At 42.0% G+C, this 24,216-nt stretch overlaps 1 protein-coding gene across 46 annotated transcripts in view; it reads left to right on the top strand.

Annotated features, from left to right (window-relative positions):
* KALRN (kalirin RhoGEF kinase) overlaps positions 1-24,216 on the top strand; it is a 692,908-nt gene that overhangs the window by 423,711 nt on the left and 244,981 nt on the right. For all 46 annotated transcript variants that reach the window (XR_015164343.1, XR_015164397.1, XR_015164395.1 and 43 more), the window contains exons 19-23: positions 1,907-2,021; positions 6,432-6,547; positions 7,041-7,163; positions 19,993-20,175; positions 21,410-21,528. Coding sequence is in view for 37 of the 46 variants with exons in the window: in XM_086402125.1 (XP_086258251.1) it covers positions 1,907-2,021; positions 6,432-6,547; positions 7,041-7,163; positions 19,993-20,175; positions 21,410-21,528 (656 nt within the window). In the remaining 9 variants the exon portion in view is untranslated. The remainder of the gene's footprint in view (positions 1-1,906; positions 2,022-6,431; positions 6,548-7,040; positions 7,164-19,992; positions 20,176-21,409; positions 21,529-24,216) is intronic.

Raw genomic sequence — 24,216 nt, 5'->3', positions numbered from 1 at the left:
ATACCTAGCTTCCCAGGGGGGAAACACAGTCCAGCTCTGAACAGCTTTCAGCTGGTGTGGGAAGACCTCCTAAGCCTCTTTCCTTCTGCCTTTGATCTTCTCTCTGACAGAACCTTCAGTGTGAAAACTTTTTCAAAGGATCCATTTACTCTCAAATTCCTTGCTTTTATGTTCTGCTTCCTTTCAGGTTTCTGAAAGCACACTAGAGACTTTTTATACCTTAACATGTTGCCCCTGATTTTCTACAATTCTGTAATTAACTGCTTTTCTTTCATTAGGGATTTTCTCTACTTGACCACTTGTTTAAGTTTTATTTTTATTCTTTTTTAAAGATGACCTCCTGCTGCTCTCCTCCCATCTATCTAGTATCTGCACCTGCATTTGATCTGAACCCTTAGTAATCAGCTCTTACTAATAAGATTAAATAGAAATCCTTCCATATAAGGCTTAAGATGATTTTAAAAGTCTTCCCTCTGATAAAACAAAGTTTAAAATGAAACAATTTTCAAATATCATTTAAATACTAGGAGTCTTTTTAATGGAAGATATGTTCAAGATATTTATTTTATGCTATTGTAATAAAGTAATAAAATATGTAACATTTAAAAATAAATAAATAAATAAAATGAAACAATTTAAGTAGAGCATGTCAAAGTTTTTAAATAGAGGTATGAAGGTATTTCTTCATAAAATTAAATTTTTTTTTTGAAGAAGGGAAAAAAATGTTCTGAGGTTTTCCACATGTGCCTAAAACCATAGTTGAGAAGCTGCTGTTGTGGAAATTACAAGCCAAATGGACAGAAGATCAAGCTCTCTGTATACATCAGTTGATGTATTTTGGATTCTTTAGTTTTGGACCGCTATCCAGCTGTTAAATTCATGGGCCTTAGGGTGGTAGAACCATGAACAGTCTTACCAGAGCTCCCAGAAACCGTTATTGTGAAAGCAACATTTAAAATAATTTTTTACCATGTGATTTGTAGAATCAGATGCTAAATATAAAAAAGCTTAGTTTTGACCATATAATTTGTAGAATCAGATGCTAAGTAGGAAAAAGTTTAGAAGTTAACAATTTTGTTTAGAGATAATTTAGTTCTGAAAGCTGTGGACTGAAAATTAATGGAATAACATGTATTACTTCTACCAACAGGAAAAATACTGCTTTGTAAAGAAATTTCAGAAAATCTCTGGTCTTGAGAGAAACTAGAAGCACTCTATCAGTAGACCTAGATTCTAGTCCTGACTTGATCATGACTCCTGCCCTTGCTGGGCCCCAGCCTCCTTCCGGTACAGCAGCATGGGACAAACCTGTCCTCTCTGCCACCCACTGCTCTGTGAGCCTTAAGGGGATGGTACAATGGCTCTTACTCTTTTACATGATATATTGTGCCCAGCAGTAGGATGTTTATTAATCTTATTGAGGTGGAGTTGGGTTTTATAGACAAACATGTTTCTAAAATGTGGGTAATTTCCATTTATATTTGGAACGTGTGGTTAATAAGTTTGATTACTAAATTTGCTTTCTCGAGTCTAAATTAAGCTAACGTTAAAGCGACTTACACCAAGGTCGTATATGAGGCACTCTTATATGTGGCAGAGGGAAATCAGGCTGAAAGGTGATGGTGGTCATGCTGAATCAATACATGTAGTAGTCAAGGAGTAGCTGATTTCTTTTTTCGCTTGTGATGGAAAGGAGAGAGGAACAGGGAGCTTTTCTTTTTTAAGCTTTTCACTTAAAAGAATAAGTGAACCTCTTCCATTAGAACTGGAACATCCATGTTGCTCCAGTTGGCCTCCAGGACTCTGCTCACCCAGAGACCCAGAAGCCTCATCGCCAGCATCCCTTCTCTGGTGCCTTAGATCACGTGCACCTCTGGACTGGGACTTCACACTTTGTCTCTCTCAGGCCTGCACCCTGGCACGGCGGAATGCTGAGGTCTTTCTCAAGTACATCCATAGGAACAACGTCAGCATGCCCAGTGCTGCCAGCCACACCCGAGGACCCGAACAGCAAGTGAAAGGTCAGTGTGAGCCTTGCCAACCTGAAGCCACTCCAGCCACATGGATCAGAGCTTGGTACCTGGTCTTCATGTGACCTCAAATTTCCTGGTTCTTCTCCTTAGATAAGAAAAAGTGTGATGTGGGATGGTATTTCAGTGGCAATTCATCATGCATCAAAATTTTGAATGGAAAAATGACTATAAAGTTTCTCCAAATATATTTTGTTTTATCTTAGAGTTTCAGTTCAGTTCAGTCGTGTCCAACTCTTTGCGACCCCATAGACTGCAGCATGCCAGGCCTCCCTGTCCATCACCAACTCCCAGAGTTTACCCAAACTCCTGTCCATTGAGTCAGTCATGCCATCCAACCATCTCATCCTCTGTCATCACCTTCTCCTCCTGCCTTCAATCTTTCCCAGCATCAGGGTCTTTTCAAATAAGTCAGCTCTTCACATCAGATGGCCAAAGTATTGGAATTTCAGCTTCAACATCAGTCCTTCCAATGAACACTCAGAACTGATCTCCTTTAGGATGGACTGGTTGGATCTCCTTGCAGTCCAAGGGACTCTCTTAGAGTTTATAACAATGTTAAGAGAAATAACAGATAATCTCTACATATCTACACTGTGCAGTATCATAGTCACTGGTCACATGTGACTTTTGAGCAGTTTAAATGTGCCTAGTTACCCGCACTGACTATTCATTACTTTAAGTGTCATAGCCAAACATGGCTACCATATTGAATGGCACAAGATTGAGTTACCTTACAGCCTGAGAACGAGACATGGACTGAGATTCATAAAACCACATTCTAATCCTGGTTTTATTGCAATGTACAATGTGCTGCATGCTCAGTCGTGTCTGACTCTTTGCAACCCCATGGACTGTAGCCTACCAGCTCCTCTGTCCCTAGGATTTTCCAGGTAAGAATCCTGGAGTGAGTTGCCATTTCCTCCTCCAGGGGATCTTTCCAACCCAGGAATCAAACCCAAGTCTCCTGAGTTACCTGCATTGGCAGGCGGGGGTTTTTTGTGTGTGTGTGTGTGTGTTTTTTTTTACCACTGAGCCACCTAGTTTTATTACTTACTGCTTAAGCTTTAGAAACTTCAGTTTTCTTATTGAAAAATGAAGAAGGATGTGTAAATTCTTGCTGCTCAAAATATGGGCCCCAGACCAGTAGCATTGACAACACTTGGGAGCTTATAATAAACATTATCTCATGCCCCACTTAAACCTACGGAATCAGAACCTCCTTTTTGGCAAGAGCTCCTCCATCCCACCAGAACCAGGTGATTTTTGTGCACGTAAAATTTAGATAAGTACTAGTCTAGATAATCTTCAGTATTTCTCTGATTTCTATAAAGTCTACCGTTGTATGGACAAAAATCAGTAACCTTTAAAATTGTTCATTTGCTGACCAACATTAAGATTAAATTATTATTGGTGGAATCACTTACTCTGGACCTTACAGAAATTAGCCTTTGAGTGGGTGAAGAATTTAACAAATGTCATCTTGACACAGCACAGCAATACAACCCTGGAGACCAGCACTAGGGAGGGAAGTGATACAGGCTTGGCAAGCTGCTAAGGGGACAGTGGGAAGTTTGGACCTCTTTTAGGAAGGGCCTCTTTTATGCTTAAGGAGCTCGGGAGGTGGCAAGATCCTCTGATCTTGGAAGAATTCTTCACCAGGAAGAATTAAAACTTAGGAATCAAAGTTCCCTACAGAGAAGAAAGAAGAGGGTTCCTTTTCCAGATGTGCTATCTGTTTGCAGCTGAGGGGCCCTGTGGGTGGCTGGCATTATGTCACCTTTCCCTTCCTGCAGATTTTTCAAGGTCTGTGTTCTGATGTCTAAATATGACTTGAGAGAGGCCAGCTACCTGCTGAGAGCAAGCACGCCCCACCTGCACCTCCACCCTAGTGTGCCAAGAGTGGCAGCCTCCCAGGGAGAGCAGAATGTGCCGCATCTTGGTTGGGGCCCTGTGCCCTCAGGAAAGCTTAAAGAGGGGCAAAAATGAAACCTGAAACTCATTAGGACATTCACCTAAGCTGGGCTAATTCCCTCAGCCACCACGGAGGGACCTCAGTGAACAAAGCTCTAATTTGGAGACAAAAAGACTAAAGATAACACTTGTTCTCACTGTCTTTGCCCAGTTGTAGCTTTCACCTGAGCAGAGACCTATGACCTCTTCTGTATCCATTTCCTTTCCACCTGCTGCCTGGGCCCAAAGCCAGTACCTCTTATTTTAAGTTTTTCTTATAGCAACAATTATTACTATGTAACAACCCCTGAAATACAGTGGCCCACAACTGTAAGCATTTATTGTTCATTGACTGCATTGCCTGGGGACCAGCTGCCTTGGCTGGGCTCAACAATGCACTCCTGCTTGAGACTGCAGGTCTGGCTGGCTTGGCCCCTTCACTACAGGATGGGTTCTTGTCTGCTCCATGTGGATTAATTCTGGGACCTTGTTGAAGGGGCAGTGGTCACCCAGGAGAACTTCTTAGGGAGGTAATAGCAGAGATCAAAGGGGCAAGGTCGAGTGCACAAGCACACTCCAAGACCCTACTTATGTCCTATCAACGACCCATTTGCCAAAACAAGTCACATGACCAAGTGTGAGGTCACAGGTGAGGAAGTACGCTTGGTCTCTTTGGGGGAGGAACTAAAAAGCTACATAATAAGAGCATAGATATAGAGAGAGATCAATAATAGGGACCCATATAAGTTCTCAGCCTAAGGGAGAAGAGACAGGTTCTATCCTTCAAGAGTTAAACTTCCATAGTGCATTAAAAGTTCACAAAAATCAACAAGCACTACAATTTGGGCTGTGCCCTCTGTGTAGAGCACACTGTTACCGAGTCCAGGCTTGCTCTGCTTGCCTCATGAGCCAGTAGACCTAGAAGATGGCAGACTAATGTCTCAAAATAACAGTCTTATTGGGGTATTAATACTGGGTTCTTTTATAGATCAGAGATGAGAGGAGGTGAAGAAACAAAGTATAAGGGCCATTAATCTTGCAAATATCTCCTATAATGGCAAGCCTCAGCCAGGGAATGTGTTGATTTCTTCTTTTCTGCCATCCACAAGTGGACAGGATTCTGAGCAAAGGCACTTTAGTTTAACAGTCAGGCAGAGGGGCAGGATTCTCTGAGGCAGACCATTATGGGTGGTTATGGATTATTATTATAATCCATTATGGATTATAGTAACAAAACAAACAAAAAGCAAGTCAAAGAAACAGTTCCAACATGCAGTCAGAATTGGCTTTTCCCTGCAACATAACTTGTGCTTTACAGCCCCAATAACCTGGGAGCCCAAGGTGGCTAAGAAGTCATAAAATTCTACGCTTTTCCATAAGAATGACCTTGGGCCAGTTGCCTACTCTCTCTAAACCTCAGTTTCTTCATCTGTAAAGTGGAGATAAAAATGGTCCATGCATAATGAGGTACTCTGAAAATACGTGTCTGCCATATAGTGAGCACTGAATAAGTGTCAACTTTTCATAGCATCGTTCTTGTATATCTTATTAGTATCTAATGTAGTTAGTGGGAAGTCAGAGGCAAACAGTACAAAATAGATTTGATGCTTCAAGCTTAGAACATACTATTAAACACTGGAGATCTATCCACATAGCTAGCTGCTTCTGGAACAACAGGAGAAGTAGGAAGAGGGAGGGAGCTGACATGGACAAATGCCTCCCACAGCCTCTGCTGTGCTTCATGGCCTCATGCCCATCCTCACACCTACCATCATTAGAGATGATTGAAAATAGCTTTAGCTTTTCTTATGATCGGTCCCAACCACCAGGGGAGTTTGGGCTTAGAGACATGATTCCATGATGACATGATTTCAACGCAACTTCCCTATGCCCATGATTTAGAGGTTTTTAAACTGAGGCTATGCTGTTAAAGTACTAAGAGCACAGCCCTTTGTATAGGCAGAGTATGTGGCAAGTGATGTGGTTGTCCATGCAGTTACCCCAATCCTCCTGCCTGTTCACCTCTGGCCCTCCCCTAGAACCTCCAAGAGTGGCTGGGATCCCTGCCAAGTCCATTCACTCTCTACAGGCTCTAAGCATCTGGTTGAATTAGTTATTATTTTCAGCACCAATACTTCCCAAGGTCTCCTATCATCAAGGACTAGCTTTGGTGTGAAGAAAATCAGGGTCACTTTTAAGTCACCCTGGGGACATCCTCTCCCCCACTTTATTGATGCAACTTCATCAGTAAGCCCTCCCCCAGTCTCCCCAATATTGCTCTCCTCTGGGAAATTCTCTCTGAACCAAACTTTGACCCCTTGCTTCTGGTATTGAATTAGTCCTATGGGGAGAGTCGAAGGGCACAGTTATCTGGGATGGGGGGCCCGAGTAGCTGGTCAGATTTGATCAGGGCCTTCCTGAGACCAGCACCTGCTCTCTGCCCTGCAGCCATCCTGAGTGAGCTCTTACAGAGGGAGAACCGTGTCCTGCACTTCTGGACATTGAAGAAGCGGCGGTTAGACCAGTGTCAGCAATACGTGGTGTTTGAGCGAAGCGCCAAGCAGGTATGTTCAGCGCTTTCCCTGGAGTTGTCTTGGACAAGGACTGTACAGAGGCCCAGATGACCAAGACTTGGGCAGTTCCAAAGAGGGTCATCACACCGACAGAATAGAGATGGGAGAAGGGGGTGAGAAGAGGAATGCTTGCACTGACAGCAGTTCGATCTTCACCAAGCACTCTGCTCAGAGTTTGATGACAGGAGTTGGGAGGAGATGCTGGGGGCAGATCGCCCTGACTCATGGATGATAGTGGACCTGGTCTAGAAGAGTCCCTGGTTTAATGGACAAGACACTGTCTTTGCTGGTGGGTTTTTCCAGGTATAACAGAGAAGGGCACTTTCATAAATCAACTTCCAAGCTACGTACTGATTAAATCATGCCAGGATTTCCTGGGTCCATCATATTGTTCCAAACCACAAATGTTCACATCAGACCATGGCATATTTTCCTACTATCAGCTGGCTTTTGGGAGAACTTAGTGGGTTGTTTCCTCCCACAGGCACTAGACTGGATCCAAGAAACAGGTGAATATTACCTCTCAACACATACCTCCACCGGGGAGACCACAGAGGAGACTCAGGAACTGCTGAAAGAATATGGGGAGTTCAGGGTGCCTGCCAAGGTAGGAAGCATCCTGGAGCCCTCCCCTTCCACCCAGCACATCCCATTCTGGCCATTTTCACACTGTGAGTGAGAGAACAGCCTCTGTACAGAAATGCTTGACCACAGAGCCAATGGGGGACATGTAGGTAGAATCATCTCCTTTGAAATCTGAACATTCAAAGAGATGCAGCTGCTGGGTAGAGCTCTGTACACAGGGTCTCAACTCCTATATGCTGTGCTTCTGAATGGACCTCATCTTTGTGCTCCAGGTTCTGGAATCTGCTGTGTTCTTTTAGACCAAATACAGCAAAGGAATGTATTCATGTGAAATGCACATTGTGTGTATGAATATCAGCCACATACTCTTGAAATCTGAATGGCTTGGGAAGTCCACCTTTTGAGAAGGGCCAGTGGTTATGGGTGGCTTCACAAAGCAGATTCCAGAACTATTTCCATCTGGCCTTGCCCAGGAAATGAGCTTGGCTGGGGTCCCTGGGGAGCAAAACACACTCTGGTGTATGTACCCACATCCTGACACCCCCATTCACACTGAATGGAGAATGCTATAATAGAAGGAAATCTTGTTTTCATGTTTTCCTAGCCAGGATTTGATCTGAGGACCTTGGGTTTGAAGCAAATCTATCTCAGTTCCCTCTTTGTAGCTTCCTTGTCCCTCACCCTGGGCTTCCTGCCATGGAGGACCACCTTTGGCATCACTTCCAGACATGGCAGATGCTCTTCCAGGATGAGAGCTGCTTTTGTGGCAGTCAAGGGAGGAACATATTAATGCCTACCTTACCCAGAGATCCCTCTGACACTATGGCAAATCTCCCTCTAATTTGCTGTAACAAAATTAGACTCTTAGCCTCATTCCTGAGATATTTCAGAAGTGGTTTTACACTTTGTGAATCCTACACCCCAAACTCTTGATAGCAGGGAGTTTTCCTCTGCACACTTGTGAGCTTTTGGGCCTTGTCACTCAATATGAAAAGCTGTCAATCAGATAAGAAATTCATTTCAACACCAGCTAGAACAAACAGCACTAGGGATGTGGCAGATGCACAGAACCCTTTTAAATTCTTTTAATGAAATAGTTTAAATGAAAATAGTTTTGAATTACCCACTTTGCATCCATCTGCCCATCTCCAGATAGTGTCAACAATGAATCATGAGTAATCTAAATAGTATCAGATCCATGGTGATCCTATTCACATAGGATGGATCACAGCAGATACCCAGAACTTCCTAGGATCAGAATCTGCCCATCACACAAGTAGAAATGTGGAGAATCATTTAGTCAATTAATTTTATTCTTCTTTGACAATCTTCCTATCTTTATCCTTTCTGTTCACATTGTTGTCACCCTAATTGGGTTCTTTGCTTTCAGCCTTTCCTTCCTTCCAGTCCATCCTGTCCTTCATTGGTGTTCCTCTCTAAAACACTACTTTGGTCATATTGCCAACCAGCTTGAGAGCTTTTATAACTCTCCAGTGTCTTCAGGCTAACACTCAACAACATCTACATCTGGATCACCTTACAACCCGAACTGTATCTTCACTTACCCATTTATGCAAATTTTACACTCCAGCTGAATGGATATATTTTCTTACCCTCCAAGAAATACATCATTTATTTTCGTGCCTCTGTATCTTTTCTATACTGATTTTCTCCTTAGATTAGCCTTCTCTTCCCTCTAGTTTGTACTTCTTAAAAAGATGCCACCTTTCCACTTCAGTGCCTCCTCCTCCGTGATCCTGCCTACCTGCCAGAATACAATCTGGCCCATCCTTGGACCGCAGCCATTGTCTGTGTAGCCCTTAAGGCGCCTGTCTTGACCATCCTGTTCTCCCAGTAATGTGTATGCAGTGTTGTCTCCTGTATGAGCCTGCAAGATCCAAAAGGACAAGAACAATGCTTTATTCACTTTCCTAACTGTATCTTATGGCGGCTGTGATGGCGGACAAGTGCAGCAGCTGCGATGGCACAGGCGCGCAGCACCAGATGTTCACACCAAAATCAGATTGATTATATTCTTTACAGCCAAAGGTGGAGAAGCGCTATACAGTGAGCAAAAACAAGACCAGGAGCTGACTGTGGCTCAGATCATGAACTCCTTATTGCCAAATTCAGACTGAAATTGAAGAAAGTGGAGAAAACCACTAGATCATTCAGGTATGACAAATCAAATCCCTTATGACTATACAGTGGAAGTGAGAAATATATTTAAGGGACTAGATCTGATAAAGTGCCTGATGAAGTATGGGTGGAGGTACGTGACATTGTACAGGAGACAGGGATCAAGACGATCCCCAAGAAAAAGAAATGCAAAAAAAAAAAAAAAATGGCCTCTGAGGAGGCCTTACAAATAGCTGTGAAAAGAAGAGAAGTGAAAAGCAAAGGAGAAAAGGAAAGATATACCCATGTGAATGCAGAGTTCCAAAGAATAGCAAGGAGAGATAAGAAAGCCTTCCTCAGCGATCAATGCAAAGAAATAGAGGAAAACAATAGAATGGGAAAGACTAGAGATCTCTTCAAGAAAATTAGAGATACCAAAGGAATATTTCATGCAAAGATGAGCTCAATAAAGGACAGAAATGGTAGGGACCTAGAAGAAGCAGAAGATATTAAGATGTGGTGGGAAGAATACACAGAAGAACTGTACAAAAAAGATCTTCATGACCCAGATAATCACGATGGTGTGATAACTGACCTAGAGCCAGACATCCTGGAATGTGAAGTGAAGTGGGCCTTAAGAAGCATCACTACATACAAAGCTAGTGGAGGTGATGGAATTCCAGTTGAGCTATTCCAAATCCTGAAAGATGATGTGAAAATGCTGCACTCAATATGCCAGCAAATTTGGAAGACTCAGCAGTGGCCACAGGACTGGAAAAGGTCAGTTTTCATTCCAATCCCAAAGAAAGGCAATGCCAAAGAATGCTCAAACTACCGCACAATTGCACTCATTTCACGCGCTAGTAAAGTAATGCTTAAAATTCTCCAAGCCAGGCTTCAACAATACATGAACCATGAACTTTCAGATGTTCAAGCTGGTTTTAGAAAAGGCAGAGGAACCAGAGATCAAATTGCCAACATCTGCTGGATCATTGAAAAAGCAAGAGAGCTCCAGAAAAACATCTATTTCTGCTTTATTGACTATGCCAAAGCCTTTGACTGTGTGGATCACAATAAACTGTGGAAAATTCTGAAAGAGATGGGCATACCAGACCACCTGACCTGCTTCTTGAGAAACCTGTATGCAGGTCAGGAAGCAACAGTTAGAACTGGACATGGAACAACAGACTGGTTCCAAATAGGAAAAGGAGTAGTCAAGGCTATATATTGTCACCCTGCTTATTTAACTTCTATGCAGAAGAAGAGAAACACTGGGCTGGATGAAGCACAAGCTGGAATCAAGATTGCCGGGAGAAATATCAATCACCTCAGATATGCAGATGACACCACCCTTATGGCAGAAAGTGAAGAAGAACTAAAGAGCCTCTTGATGAAAGTGAAAGAGGAGAGTGAAAAGTTGGCTTAAAGCTCAACATTCAGAAACCAAAGATCATGGCATCCGGTCCCATCACTTCATGGCAGATAGATGGGGAAACAGTGGAAACAGTGGCTGACTTTATTTTTTTGGGCTCCAAAATCACTGCAGATGGTGATTGCAGCCATGAAATTAAAAGATGCTTACTCCTTGGAAGGAAAGTTATGACCAACCTAGATAACATATTAAAAAGCAGAGACATTACTTTGCCAATGAAGCTCCGTCTAGTCAAGGCTATGGTTTTTCCAGTAGTCATGTATGGATGTGAGAGTTGGACTGTGAAAAAAGCTGAGCATTGAAGAATTGATGCTTTTGAACGATGGTGTTGTAAAAGACTCTTGACAGTCTCTGCGAATGCAAGGAGATCCAACCTGTCCATCCTAAAGGAGATCAGTCCTGGGTGTTCATTGGAAGGTCTGATGTTGAAGCTGAAACTCCAGTACTTTGGCCACCTGATGCAAAGAGCTGACTCATTGGAAAAGACCCTGATTCTGGGAAAGATTGAGGGCAGGAGGAGAAGGGGACAACAGACGATGAGATGGTGGATGGCATCACTGACTTGATGGACATGGGTTTGGGTAGACTCTGGGAGTTGGTGATGGACAAGGAGGCCTGGCATGCTGCAGTTCACGGGGTCGCAAATAGTTGGACATGACTGAGCAACTGAACTGAACTATATCTTATACATTGAAGAGAGGCTACAAATATTTGAGAACAAAAGAGAAAAAAAAGTCTGGGTAGATTTCAAGAACTCTTCCTCCTCAAATTTCTATTTAATATGATTTTTTTACTTTGGCTCTCTCTCTGTTCTTACTCTTAACTATTTCTGTTAATGGGATTTCATCCTCCCATTTATCATTTCCAGCTGTCAGGACTATTCGGTGTGAGAATATGTACAAGTTAACAAATCCACCTGGGGATCTTCTGATGAAAGGCAATAGCCTCCTGCCCTACCCTATTCCTACTTACCAGAAGCAAACCTCTTTTAACCACCCATCTTTGGTTTTAATCTTTATAACCAGTAAAGTGAATTTGAAATAGAAACCAAATTGGCCTTAAACCACAAGACAGAAAGTATGATGGACCACAGGATTGAATTGAGCAATAGAATATACTAGTCGTGTCCGACTCTTTGCAACCCCATGGACTGTAGCCTACCAGGCTCCTCTGTCCATGGGATTTTCCAGGCAATAGTCCTGGAGTGGATTGCCATTTCCTTCTCCAGGGGATCTTCCCAATCCAGGGATCGAACCCGGGTCTCCTGCATTGTAGACACACGCTTTACTGTCTGAGCCAGCAGGGAAGTATAGAATATACTGAGTCTATCAAATTAGATACTCTATTCCAAAGAAACAGATCAAGTAGAAGAAACACTGCATATCAAAACGTACTTTCTATATAGCAATACAACAATGTGAGAATAAAAATAAGATAAAGAGAATTTGTGTGAGGATAAGAGGAAAACAAAATTTTCTTGTTGTGCTATATTGTAGTCAAGCCAGTTAGAAGAATCCAAGTGATATATTCCAGTTGTGGATTTCAAAATTTATAAAGGGCCAAGGTATATGGTGATAATTAAAGCTTAATCATCTTAACATCTGGAAGAACTCAGTTTTTCTAATAGGAAAACTCTTTAGATTCTTCTGTTTTCCATTTTTTACAATTTAGTGGTTTTCCATACATTGACAGGGTTGTGCAACGATTGCCACCATCTAGTTCCAGAATATTTCATCACTTCCAGAATAAACCCCATACCCATCAATAGTTACTCGCGTCTTTTCCTCCCCTAAGCCCCTGACAACCTCTAATCTGCTTTCTATCTCTATGAATCTGCCTGTTCCAGACAATTTGTGATGCAACTTGGAATCATGGAATCATATAATATGTGGTCTTTAGTATCTGGCTTCTTTTACTTAACATATTTTCAAGATTCATCCATTTTGCAGCAGGTCTTCATTGGAACTCCATTTTTGTGACTGGATAATACTCCATTGTATGGATATATACCACATTTGTTTATCCATTCATCAGTTGATAGACATTTGAATTGTTTCCAGTTTTTGACTACTGTGAATGATGTTGCTGTGACCATTGTGTACGGGTGTTGGTGTGAACATTTGTTTTCAATTCTCTTAGGTATATACCTGAAAGTAGATATCTGGGTCACATGATGACTCTATATTTAACTTTTTGAGGAAATGCCAAACTGTTTCCAAAAGTGTGAACACCATTTTCCATTCCCACCAGCAGTGTATATGAGTTCTGACTTCTCCATATCCTCTCCAACACTGGTTATCATCCATATTCTTTATATAGCCATACTAGAGGGTATGAAGTGGCATTTCATTGTGGTTTTTATTTATATTTCTCAATAAGTAATGATATTGAGAAAGTATTTTTTAATTAATTTATTTTTTATTGAAGGATAAAATTGCTTTACAGAATTTTGCTGTTTTCTGTCAAACCTCAACATGAATCAAACCATAGGTATACATATATCCCCTCCTTTTTGAAACTCCATCCCATCTCCCTCCCCAACCCACCCCTCTAGGTTGATACAGAGCCCCGTTTGAGTTTCCTGAGACATACAGCAAATTCCCGTTTGATATCTATTTTTCATATGGTAATGTAAGTTTCCATGTTACTCTTTCCATACATCTCACCCTCTCCTCCCCTCTCCACATGTCCTAAGTCTATTCTCTATGTCTGTTTCTCCATTGTTGCCCTGTAAATCAATTATTCAGTACCATTTTTCTAGATTCCATATATATGTGTTAGAATATGGTATTTATCTTTCTCTTTCTGACTCACTTCACTCTGTATAATAGGTTCTAGGTTCATCCACCTCATCAGAACTGACTCAAATGCTTTTTATGGCTGAGTAATATTATATATATATATATATATATATATGCACACACACACACACACACACACACACACACACATACGTATATACCACAACGTCTTTATCCATTCATCTGTCGATGGAAATCTAGGTTGCTTGCTTCCATGTTCTAGTTATTGTAAATAGTGCTGCAATGAACAGTGGGATACATGTGTCTCTTTCAATTTTGGTTTCCTCAGGGTATATGCCTAGGAGTGGAATTGCTGGGTCATATGGTGGTTTTATTCCTAGTTTTTTAAGGAATCTCCATACCGTCTTCCATGGTGGCTGTATCAATTTACATTCCTAACAACAGTGCAAGAGTGTTCCCTTTTCTCCACACCCTCTCCAGCATTTATTGTTTATAAGCTTTTTGATGAGGGCCTTTCTGACAGGTGTAAGGTGATATCTCATTGTAGTTTTTGATTTACATTTCTCTAATAATGAGCGATATTGAGCATCTTTTCATGTGTTTGTTAGCCATCTGTATGTCTCCTTTGGATAAATGTCTGTTTAGGTCTTTTTCCCACTTTTTGATTGGGTTGTTTGTTTTTCTGGTATTGAGTTGTTTGAGCTGCTTATATATTTTGGAAATTAATCCTTTGTCAGTTGCTTCATTTGCTATTATTTTCTCCCATTCTGAGAGTTGTCTTTTCACCTTGCTTCTAGTTTCCTTTGCTGTGCAAAAGTTTTTAAGTTTAATCAGGTTCCACTTATTTACTTTAGTTTTTATTTTCATTAATCTAGGAGGTGGGTCATAGAGGATCTTGCTTTAATTTATGTCATCGAGTGTTCTGCCTATGTTTTCCTCTAAGAGTTTTATAGTTTCTGGTCTTACATTTAGGTCTTTATCCATTTTGAGTTTATCTTTGTGTATGGTGTTTAGCAAGTGTTCTAATTTCATTCTTTTACATGTAGCTGTCCAGTTTTCCCAGCACCATTTATTGAAGAAGCTGTCTTTGCCCCATGGTATATTCTTGCCTCCTTTGTCAAAAATAAGGTACCCATAGGTGCATGGGTTTATCTCTGGGCTTTCTATCTTGTTCCATTGGTCTACATTTCTGTTTTTGTGCCAGTACCATACTGTCTTGATGACTGTAGCTTTGTAGTATAATGTGAAGTCAGGAAGGTTGATTCCTCCACTCCATTCTTCTTTCTCTAGACTGCTTTGGCTATTCGGGATCTTTTGTGTTTCCATATGAATTGTGAAAAGTTTAGTTTTTCATGTTTAATGACAATCTCTCTCCCATGAAATGAATATGAAGATATACCTCAAGAAACTGTTTTCCTATACAGGGAACTCGATAATTCCATACCTACAAAGAATGTAGCAATAAGTACAAGGCAGATTAGCAATGAAAGGCCAATTGGAAGTTTATAATGAGTTGATAAGAATATATCAAGAAGGCTAAATTTTAAAGACTTGTCAAATGTGCTAAAGACACCAAAGGGGTTTTTAACAAACTATATTCAGAGTAAGGCACTGTGCTTAGGGAAGATGGTATAATATTAACTGATCAAAGGAAGGAAGAGAAAGAAAGAAAGAAAAAAGAAAAATAGAACCACTGAACTCTTATTTGTTTTAACTTCTGTTTTTTCCAGCAATAACAATTAGAATTCAAAATGAAAGAGCAAAACATATAATAGGGGGCATAAGAAGCCCAAGATAAGTGAGATGTCAGTCCCAAATTTCCAATCCCAAGTAAATTATATTCCCCAAAGTCTCCCTTTGTCCACAGGATCATGTCTTTACTTCTGAACCTAACATGCAAGCACCTCTACAATCTGACCCCCACTTTGTCAGTCTATATAAGTTACTCTTCTTGGTGGTAAGGTTTGAGTTTCAAACTGGCTTAAGTTACAAAGAGGAAAAGATTATTGTATGGCAGGATATGGAAATAAAGACAGAAGCTATGTAGCTGGACTTCCCAGGAGCCCAGGAAAAGCTGAGTGACCCAACCCCATGGGAAGAACAAGACATATAGCGTAGTCTCACCTCTGGAGATGAAAACTGGGATGTCACCTGAGACCAAGGACAGTCCCAGCAGCCGTGTTGCCTGGTCAGCTCATCACAGGCTAACACCACCACCACTGTGACTCACTTCCCTTCTCTCCTCCTGTCTGCTCTCTGCTTTCACTTCTGCTCTGCAACAAGCTACCCAGAACCCTGTCTCTATGGTCCACGTTCCCAGAAAATCCACCCAGCATGTTGCCCCTGTCCCTGTTCAGTAAGAGCTCCTAGACCAGGACACCTTGGAAGTCACTGGCTGAATACTGATGGGCTGCCCTCATGGGACAGGTTTTACATCTGATCTCATCAGCAGTGGCCAGACATGCAGCAGGTCACATGGTGCCACCACAGTCACCTACTAGAAATCAGTTCAAACTGCTCTCAGGAGGGATTGGGTCCGTTTCATGACTCACATCTGTTCATCAGTTTTCATTCCATTCCCAAAGAACGTAATGCCAAAGAATGTTCAAACTACCACACAATGGCACTCATTTCACATGCTAGCAAGATCATGCTCAAAATCATCCAAGCTCGGCTTCAACAGTACATGAACCAAGAACTTCCAGATGTACAAACTGGATTTAGAAAAGGCAGAGGAACCAGAGATCAAATTGCCAACATCCGTTGGATCATAGAAAAAGCAAGAGAATTCCAGAAAAACATCTGTTTCTGCTTCATTGACTATGCTAAATTTTAGCCTTTGACCGAATGGATCACAGTAAACTGTGGAAAATTCTTAAAGAGATGGGAATACCAGACCACCTTACGTGCCTCCTGGGAAACCTGTATGCAGGTTAAGAAGTAGCAGTTAGAACCTCACATGGAACAATGAACTGGTTCCAAGTTGGGAAAAGAGTACATCAAGGCTGTACATTGTCACCCTGCTTATTTAATTTATATGTAGAGTACATCATGCAAAATGCTGGTCTGGATGAATCACAAACTGGAATCAAGATTGCTGGGAGAAATATCAATAACCTCAGATAAGCAGATGACACCACCCCCTTATGGCAGAAAGTGAAGAGGAACTAAAGAGCCTCTTGATGAAGGTCAAAGAGACAATGAAAAAGCTTGCTTAAAATGCAGCATTCAAAAAACAAAGATCATGGCATCTGGTCCCATCACTTCATGGCAAATAGATGGGGAAATGATGGAAACAGTGAAAGACTATTTTCTTGGCCTCCAAAATCACTGTAGACTGTGACTGCAGCTATGAAATTAAAAGACGCTTGCTCTTTGGGAGAAAAGCTATGACAAACCTAGACAACATATGAAAAAGCAGAGACGTTACTTTACCAACAAAGGTCCATATAATCAAAGCTATGGTTTTTCCAGTAGTCATGTGTGGGTGTGAGAGTTGGACCATAAAGAAGTCTGAGCACTGAAGAATTGATGCTTTTGAACTGTGTTGTTGGAGGAGACTCTTGAGAGTCCCTTAGACTGCAAGAAGATCAAACCAGTCAACCCTAAAGGAAATCAATCCTGAATGTTCATTGGAAGGACTGATGCTGAAGCTGAAGCTCCTATACTTTGGCCACCTAATGTGAAGAGCCAGCTCATTAGAAAAGACCCTGATGCTGGGAAAGATTGAGGGTAGGAGGAGAAGGGGATGATAGAGGACAAGATGATTGAGTGGCGTCACTGACTCAGTGGACATGAGTTTGAGCAAGCTCCAGTAGATGGTGAAGGACAGGGAAGCCTGTGGTGCTGCAGTCCATGGAGTCACAAAGAGTTGGACACGACTGATTGACTGAACAACAATTCTTCCCCATGTAAGCCTTCAACTCTTGCTGGCCTAGCTCTGCTCACCTTTCAGCATAATATTTGCCCACTCATCCATTTTCCCAACATTTATGTTATACCTACTAAACATTGCTGATACAAATGAGTAAGATATCACATTTATCTCTTAGAAACATATGGTCTAATGAAGGAGACACATAAATAACTCAGGATGATACACACTGAAGTAGCAGCATGTGTGTGGTACTGTGTGAAGACTGGGAAGGGCAATCCCCCCTCAGCTTGTTGGGAGGGGAGGAGGGACATTTAGATAAAACCAGAGGTGAAGAAGAGCCACTGATTGCAGGAGGGGCAGGCGGAGCTCAACATGGCTGGAGTTTAGGAGCCACAGAGAGCTGTGGTCACACAGGCAGGTGAGGCCACGTGAGGAAGGCCTTTCTGTGCTGCTCATTTCACTGTCTGTTTGCTTCCCCGGGTTCCACATGTACCTGGAATGCTCTTGCTCACATGCCATTCTCCTTATTGACGCTGAAATCAGTTTTGATGTTTCAGGATATAATTTCCTCTGCTATAGCTGCTCTGGTAGGACTGTTGCTACCAATAGGCTATAAACCCCCATCTCATACGCAAGTCTCTGTACCAATAGCAGAGAATAGATATATATTTCCAAGACTTTTATATAAAGATAGGTTTCTTGATTTTGGCTACAAAATTAATGTTTAAAGTTAAAAAAAAAAAACTAAGAAAAATTGTTTTCCGGGGGAAAACCCCAAGTGCAATGACACGTATGTCCTTGGGGAACTTCCCTGGTGGTCCGGTGGCTAAGACTCTGTGCTCCCAGTGCACGGTCTGGTCCCTGGTCAGGGAACTAGATCCCACATGCTACAACTAAGACCCAGTGCAGCCAAATAAATAAAGTTTTTTAAAAGTTCTTGGAATACCAGGTATCTTTTATTGACTGATTCTCAGTGCTGCTGCTGTTTGCCTTTTCATGGTTAGAGAGGTGTTTCTCCTGTCCTCATACCCACCTTATCTCCTTCACACTAAAGCTCTTCTGGCCGCTTGTCTCCCAGCCCCAGGGACCAGCCCACTGCACTGAGATAGGAGAGGCTCAGACGTGTTCACTGAGTTGCTGGAGAGCGGAAGCCCTGGCTGTGTGGTGGCCAAGTTCTCTTCTTGCCTTTCCCACCAGACCTCGGGCATTTCTTGAAAGGATCAGTCTCTCATGGGAGGAGGGGCTGTAGATGGGCCTGGAGCGGCCAGGGTGACGGTGGTGGCGCAAGGAATGAAAGGCTCTTCTGCCTGTTCCACTGTAGCTCCAGTGACTTTCTGCCCGCTCCCCTCAGTTATCTGGATTGTAGCATGGTCCACATTTTGGACTGACTTTCCCCCTGTTTGAAAGAAAAAGGTTATTTTTCAGAATAGTATTTAAATACTCTTCTCTTCAAATCTGTCAGACTTTCCTAATAGACTTTAGAGTTTCAAAACCCAAACTTAGGATAAAAGATGAGCAAGCGTTTGCTTGTTTGGACAGCCGTTCCATTTCTATATCTTAATGCACATAGACCCCACCTCCCCCATGAGACCTGTCCTGCCTTGGCCAGCCCACCTTTATTTTTTTTCCTTTTTTAAAATCACTGCAGTGTTAACTATACATGCTTTACACTTTGGCATTCAGTTATACAATGCCCTGAGTTGTTTAACTACTCTGGGTGAAAGTCTTGTCCCTCTAGGAATAAAGACTGTTGGTAGGAAATGAGTATCTCTTTTTCTTCTCTTGTCTACCCCCCAAGTCAGTGTCCACACCCCTCTGCACATTGGTGTGGTCAGAGTAGGTGTTGAACACACTCTTGTTAGGAATGAAATTAACCCAATATATGCCATGGCTCCACCTCACTTAGCCCTGTGATGGAAACTAGCTTTGTTCACTCCTCTCTCTAAAGAAAACTAAAGATAAGATCCTGGTGGTGAAAGAGACAGAGTTTACTCTTAAACCTGCTAGTTAGATTTCTTCAGATTCTGACTGTACCAACACACTTGAGGTTTAGAAAGCCTTCTTCAAGCCAGTGCAATGAAGGGAGAGAACTAGAAACTATAGACAAGAGGCAAATACACTCAACCACTTACAGGTTGTATGAACTTGGACAAGCCCTAAGCCTCTCAAAGCCTCAGCTTTTTTCATATGTGACTCAATAAGACCTACACCGCCTCCCTCCACCAGCCTTCTAGGGATGCTTTAAGACTCAAACAAGCCTCTGATGTGATATTAGCATACTCTGTAAACCAATAAAGTACTATATTAACATAAGAGATTCTTACATCAGTAATCATACTGGCTAACATATATTGCTTACTGAGCTCTTATTTTGAGCATTGTATTCAGACCCATCCTGCATTGTCAACTCATGTAATGCTCACAGCAATGTTATGATGTAAACACTGTTATGACCCCTATTTTGCAGATGAAGGGACTGAGGCACAGAGGGTTTCAGTAGCTTACCCAGGACCTCCTGCCTATAAGTGACAGCACTGGGGTACAAATCCCAGCAGTCTGGCTCTGAGGTCTCTATGGCTGCTGTGAAGAAGGAAAGACAGATGGGGTGATGGGTTATGAGAGTGAAGGTCAGCTAGTAACTTATGACCATCTTTTGGGGCAGCAAACAAAGGAGAAGGTGAAGCTTCTGATTCAGCTGGCTGATAGCTTTGTGGAAAAAGGTCACATTCATGCCACAGAGATCAGGAAATGGGTGACCACAGTGGACAAGCATTACAGAGACTTCTCACTGAGGATGGGAAAATACCGGTACTCCCTGGAAAAGGCCCTAGGAGTCAACACGGAGGTAGGTGTGGGGGTTCCCAGGTGGGGCATCTTCCTTTCCCTCTCCCTCAGGACTGCTGCTCCTCACTGTGGAAGGAAGCTGGGATTGCAGAGGAATCTTTCTGAGCTGTTGGCGCCTAGAGCACTTGCCTTGTGTGGTTTTTCTCCTGGATGGGCTGGATCTTTCTGGAACTTCCAACTCCCCACAACTGGTGCTGTGTATATTGTAAAATTGGCTGGTCAGGGGTGGGGCCTATGGCTACAGAACAGAGTTTTTCTACGTGTAGAGTTAACTGTTGACTTTGAGGATTAAACTCCTTATCTTGGCTTCATCAGTACTGTCTTCCACCCAATTATGTTGACCAGCAAATGATTAGAGTCCTCAGTATGTATAATAATGCTCTTTTAAGAATAAGGGATGCAGTATGTATAAAGTGTATTTGACATTTCAACTGAAAAGAGACACTCTTTGCCAGGAAGCAAAGAAGACTGACTTTTTAATCTCTTCTTTATAATAGGGGTCAGTAACCTATGAATTAAGAGCTAAATACAGGGTAGCAATTTAATCCTAGGATTTCTAGTTCTTAAATCTTTAAATAAGCTCATACTCTGAAACAGAATAAAGTGGTCAAACCACTAAAGTTGGGGGAATTAACATCTCCCCCAGGCTTTAACCTATGAGCTTTTTTCCCTAGAGGTTTTCATCCTATATAAATACCAGACAGTGGTTGAAGTAAGCAGGAATGGGCAATTAGAAAATTCAGTAATTGTTCTATCATTTAGCTTTCTATTTCCAGAGAAGTTGTTTGTTTAAATAAAAATATTTACTTTTTTTACTTTCCCTTGACAAATGGAAGTTTTCTTCTGTATTTATGCATTTCTGTTTCACATCTGTTTTAATGGTTAATAGTCAACCTTGGACCAGTGTGTGTGTGTAGATCCAAACAGAGCCAAAGTCCTTGGAGAAATAGGACACTAGTTATCAAGTGTGGTCATTCTTTCCCTTTGTTGTAGATATTAGTCGTGAACATTTGACTTGGACATTTTATATTTTCTTATTTGAAAAAACATTATGAAAACGTTTTTGAAGAATTATGAAGAAGAGTGCTTGTGGGTGGCAGTTGCTGGGATTCCCCATCTTCTTATCCTTCTCCATTACATCTTTCTCTGTTTTTCCTGTCCCCTGCCTCCCCTAACTGTTGAGGTGCTTTCCCAGAACATCTCCAAGGTGACCTCTGTGATCTGTGTGTGTGTAGGATAACAAGGACCTGGAGCTGGACATCATCCCAGCAAGCCTTTCAGATCGTGAGGTCAAGCTCCGGGATGCCAACCACGAGGTCAATGAAGAGAAGCGGAAATCAGCCAGGAAAAAAGAGTATGTTTATGTGTGCATGTGGGCAGGGGTTGGGGGCAGTTTCCGCTTGACTGGCAGGTTCCTCATAGCCGTGCTTGGTTTTCACTGCCACCCATCACTTTAGACTAGCGGATGTGTCCTCATGACCACCTACAGAGGTTGGGATGGACAGACGGGATGCTTCCACCCACATTTCACACTAACCAAGAACTGTAGGGCATTGGAGAGAAGAAACAATGAACCAAGTCAACTTTACAAACCAAGTCTTGCCACTCTGCTTCCTTTACATCAGTGTTACACAGTTACATACAGCCAGAGATATGCGCACACTTTATGAAGAGCATTTTGACAGAGTCCTTTCAGGTAATGCCGGAAAAAAGTGTGTACTAAGATTAAGAAGTCTTCTGTAGTTGATTTTATCAAAATAAACTAGGACCACAGGTCCCTTAGAGCTGAAGAAATTCAAGGTGGTCTGTGAAGTCAGAGCTTGTGTTTCATCTGGGAGTGTAGTAGTTTGTTTGGGCTGCTGTAACAAAGTATGATGAAGTAGATGCTTTTAACAACAGGAATGTATCATCTCACAGTTCTAAAGGCAAGAAGTCTGAAAGTACAGTGTTGTCTGGGTTGGTTCCTTCTGCGGGCTGAGAGGGAAGCCTCTGCTCCAGGCCATTCTCCTGCCACATTGATGGCTGTCTTCATGTGCACTTGGCATCCTCCCTGAACACAGGCCTGTGTCCAGATTTCCCCCCCTTTTAGGGATACTAATCATTTTGGAATGGGGGCCCAGCCTATGCCAGTATGACCTCATCTTAACTAACTGCATCTGCAATGACTCTATTTCTAAATAAGTGCCACATCCTAAGGTACCGGGAGTTGGGACACAACATATGCATTTTAGGGGAGACACAATTCAACCCATAACAGGGAGGAAAATGAGGAGAGAGTGTGAGGACAGATCTTCCTGCTGGCTCTCTCTGGGTCTCCAAATCGCCAGAGGATGGTAAAGGTGAATGGAAAGTAAAAGAAAATGGGGTAGAGGGTAGTGGAGCTATATTATGAAGAAAAACAGGAAAAACTGCAGGAAGTAGAAGGAGAAAAAAGGCGAAGATAGAAGCTTGCCAGAATCCAAGGCAGTAAAATCAAAGACAGCTTTTCAAAGCACGTGGGGTTACGTTCCTTCTGATCTTCCTTCTTTGCTTTTTCACCAAGCACTGACAGTGTTCTGGGAACTGTGCTCACGTGAGCTTGTTTAATCCTTGCAGCGGCCCTCTGTGATCAGCTGTGTTACAGTTGAGTAGTCTGGGGCTTGGAGAAGCAAGAGCTGCCTCTAGGAAACAGCAGTCATGATTCAGTTCCTGTTTGTCTGACTTCAAAGCTCACGGACTTTCCATCTACCAATAGAGCAAGAATAGTAAGAGTGTGGCTTATTAACTCCTCCAAAAGGGAATTTTTATACTTTAATGGAAAGGCCACTGCTAGAACAGTGTATTGCTTTAAAAAAACAAAAGTACCATGAAGATAAAGGTCCAGGAGAAGATGCCTCTTATTTTGACATTTCTTGTGAAATTCCCAATAGGGAACACTCTGTGGATAATCTATCTCTAAATTTTTATCTGATGTGACACATTATAAATAGGAATTTTTATTATAAAGTACCATGAAAACAGTGACGTAGAAAATCTAAAATAAATGTATAAAAATATACTTTGTGCTAAATTAGATATTATTGCACATCACATGCCAGCTAGGAAGGACCATTTATAATACAAATTTGTGAAAGACGTGGGTACACCACAGTGAAGCCCCACATCTTTAAGTTTAATGTCTGCCCGGGGGCACTGTATTATTTAGGAGTCGGGGAGAAAGGAGCCCTGCACTTGCAAATGTGTGGCACAGGCTTCTCTTTTCGGGAGAGTGAAGAGCAGTCACTTAACATTGTTAGCTTGTCCTGTGGTTGGGATCACCCACTCAGCCTCAGGCACAGTAGTTTGCAATGTAAAATAGTCCCTTTGGAGGCCAGAGGTCAGCATACTATGGCCTACAGGCCACCCCTGGCCCACCACCCATTTTATATAGGCAATAAACTAAAAATTATTTTCTACATTTTTAAATGATGACAACTATCAAAACAAGAATATTTTGTTACATAAAAATTAGATGAAATTATTTTCTGTTCATAAATAATTTTATTGGAACACAGCCAGACTTATTTCTTTTTAACGTATGTCTGTGGCTTCTTTCACGTCCAACAACAGAGCTGAGTGCTTGTGACAGAGACTGAGTGACCCACAAGTGGTTACTCTCTGGTTCATTACAGAAAACAGTTTGCTACCCTTTCTGACTTTTAAACCTGGTTTAACCTGTGGAACTGTGAACCATTTTGGTGTAAGTCAGCAATTCTACTGAGCAGGAATCAGCATTCTGGGAGCTACACTAAGAGAAATGTAGGAAGCTGAGTTGGTGTCTAGTTGGTGAGAGTGAGTGTGAGCGGTGCTGCAGGCTTGTGCCCACACACACACGTGCAACTGAGAGCACACAAATATCAGCACAGAATCACAACATGGTAGACCTGGGGCAGAAAGGAGGGGAGTAAGTATGGAACTTGCTGAGCACAAGCGTACTGAAGGGACACAACGCAAATGCTCAGAGTGAGAGGGGCTCAGAGGAAGAGATTTATGTTAGTCAAGTAGAAATAAAGGACATTCAAGA

The sequence above is a fragment of the Bos grunniens genome, chromosome 1 (assembly GCF_055505025.1).
Source record: "Bos grunniens cultivar Pamir isolate PY7600 chromosome 1, Bosgru_T2T1.0, whole genome shotgun sequence".
In the NCBI taxonomy this organism is placed as follows: domain Eukaryota; kingdom Metazoa; phylum Chordata; class Mammalia; order Artiodactyla; family Bovidae; genus Bos; species Bos grunniens.
This window is presented reverse-complemented; position numbering and strand designations above follow the sequence as displayed.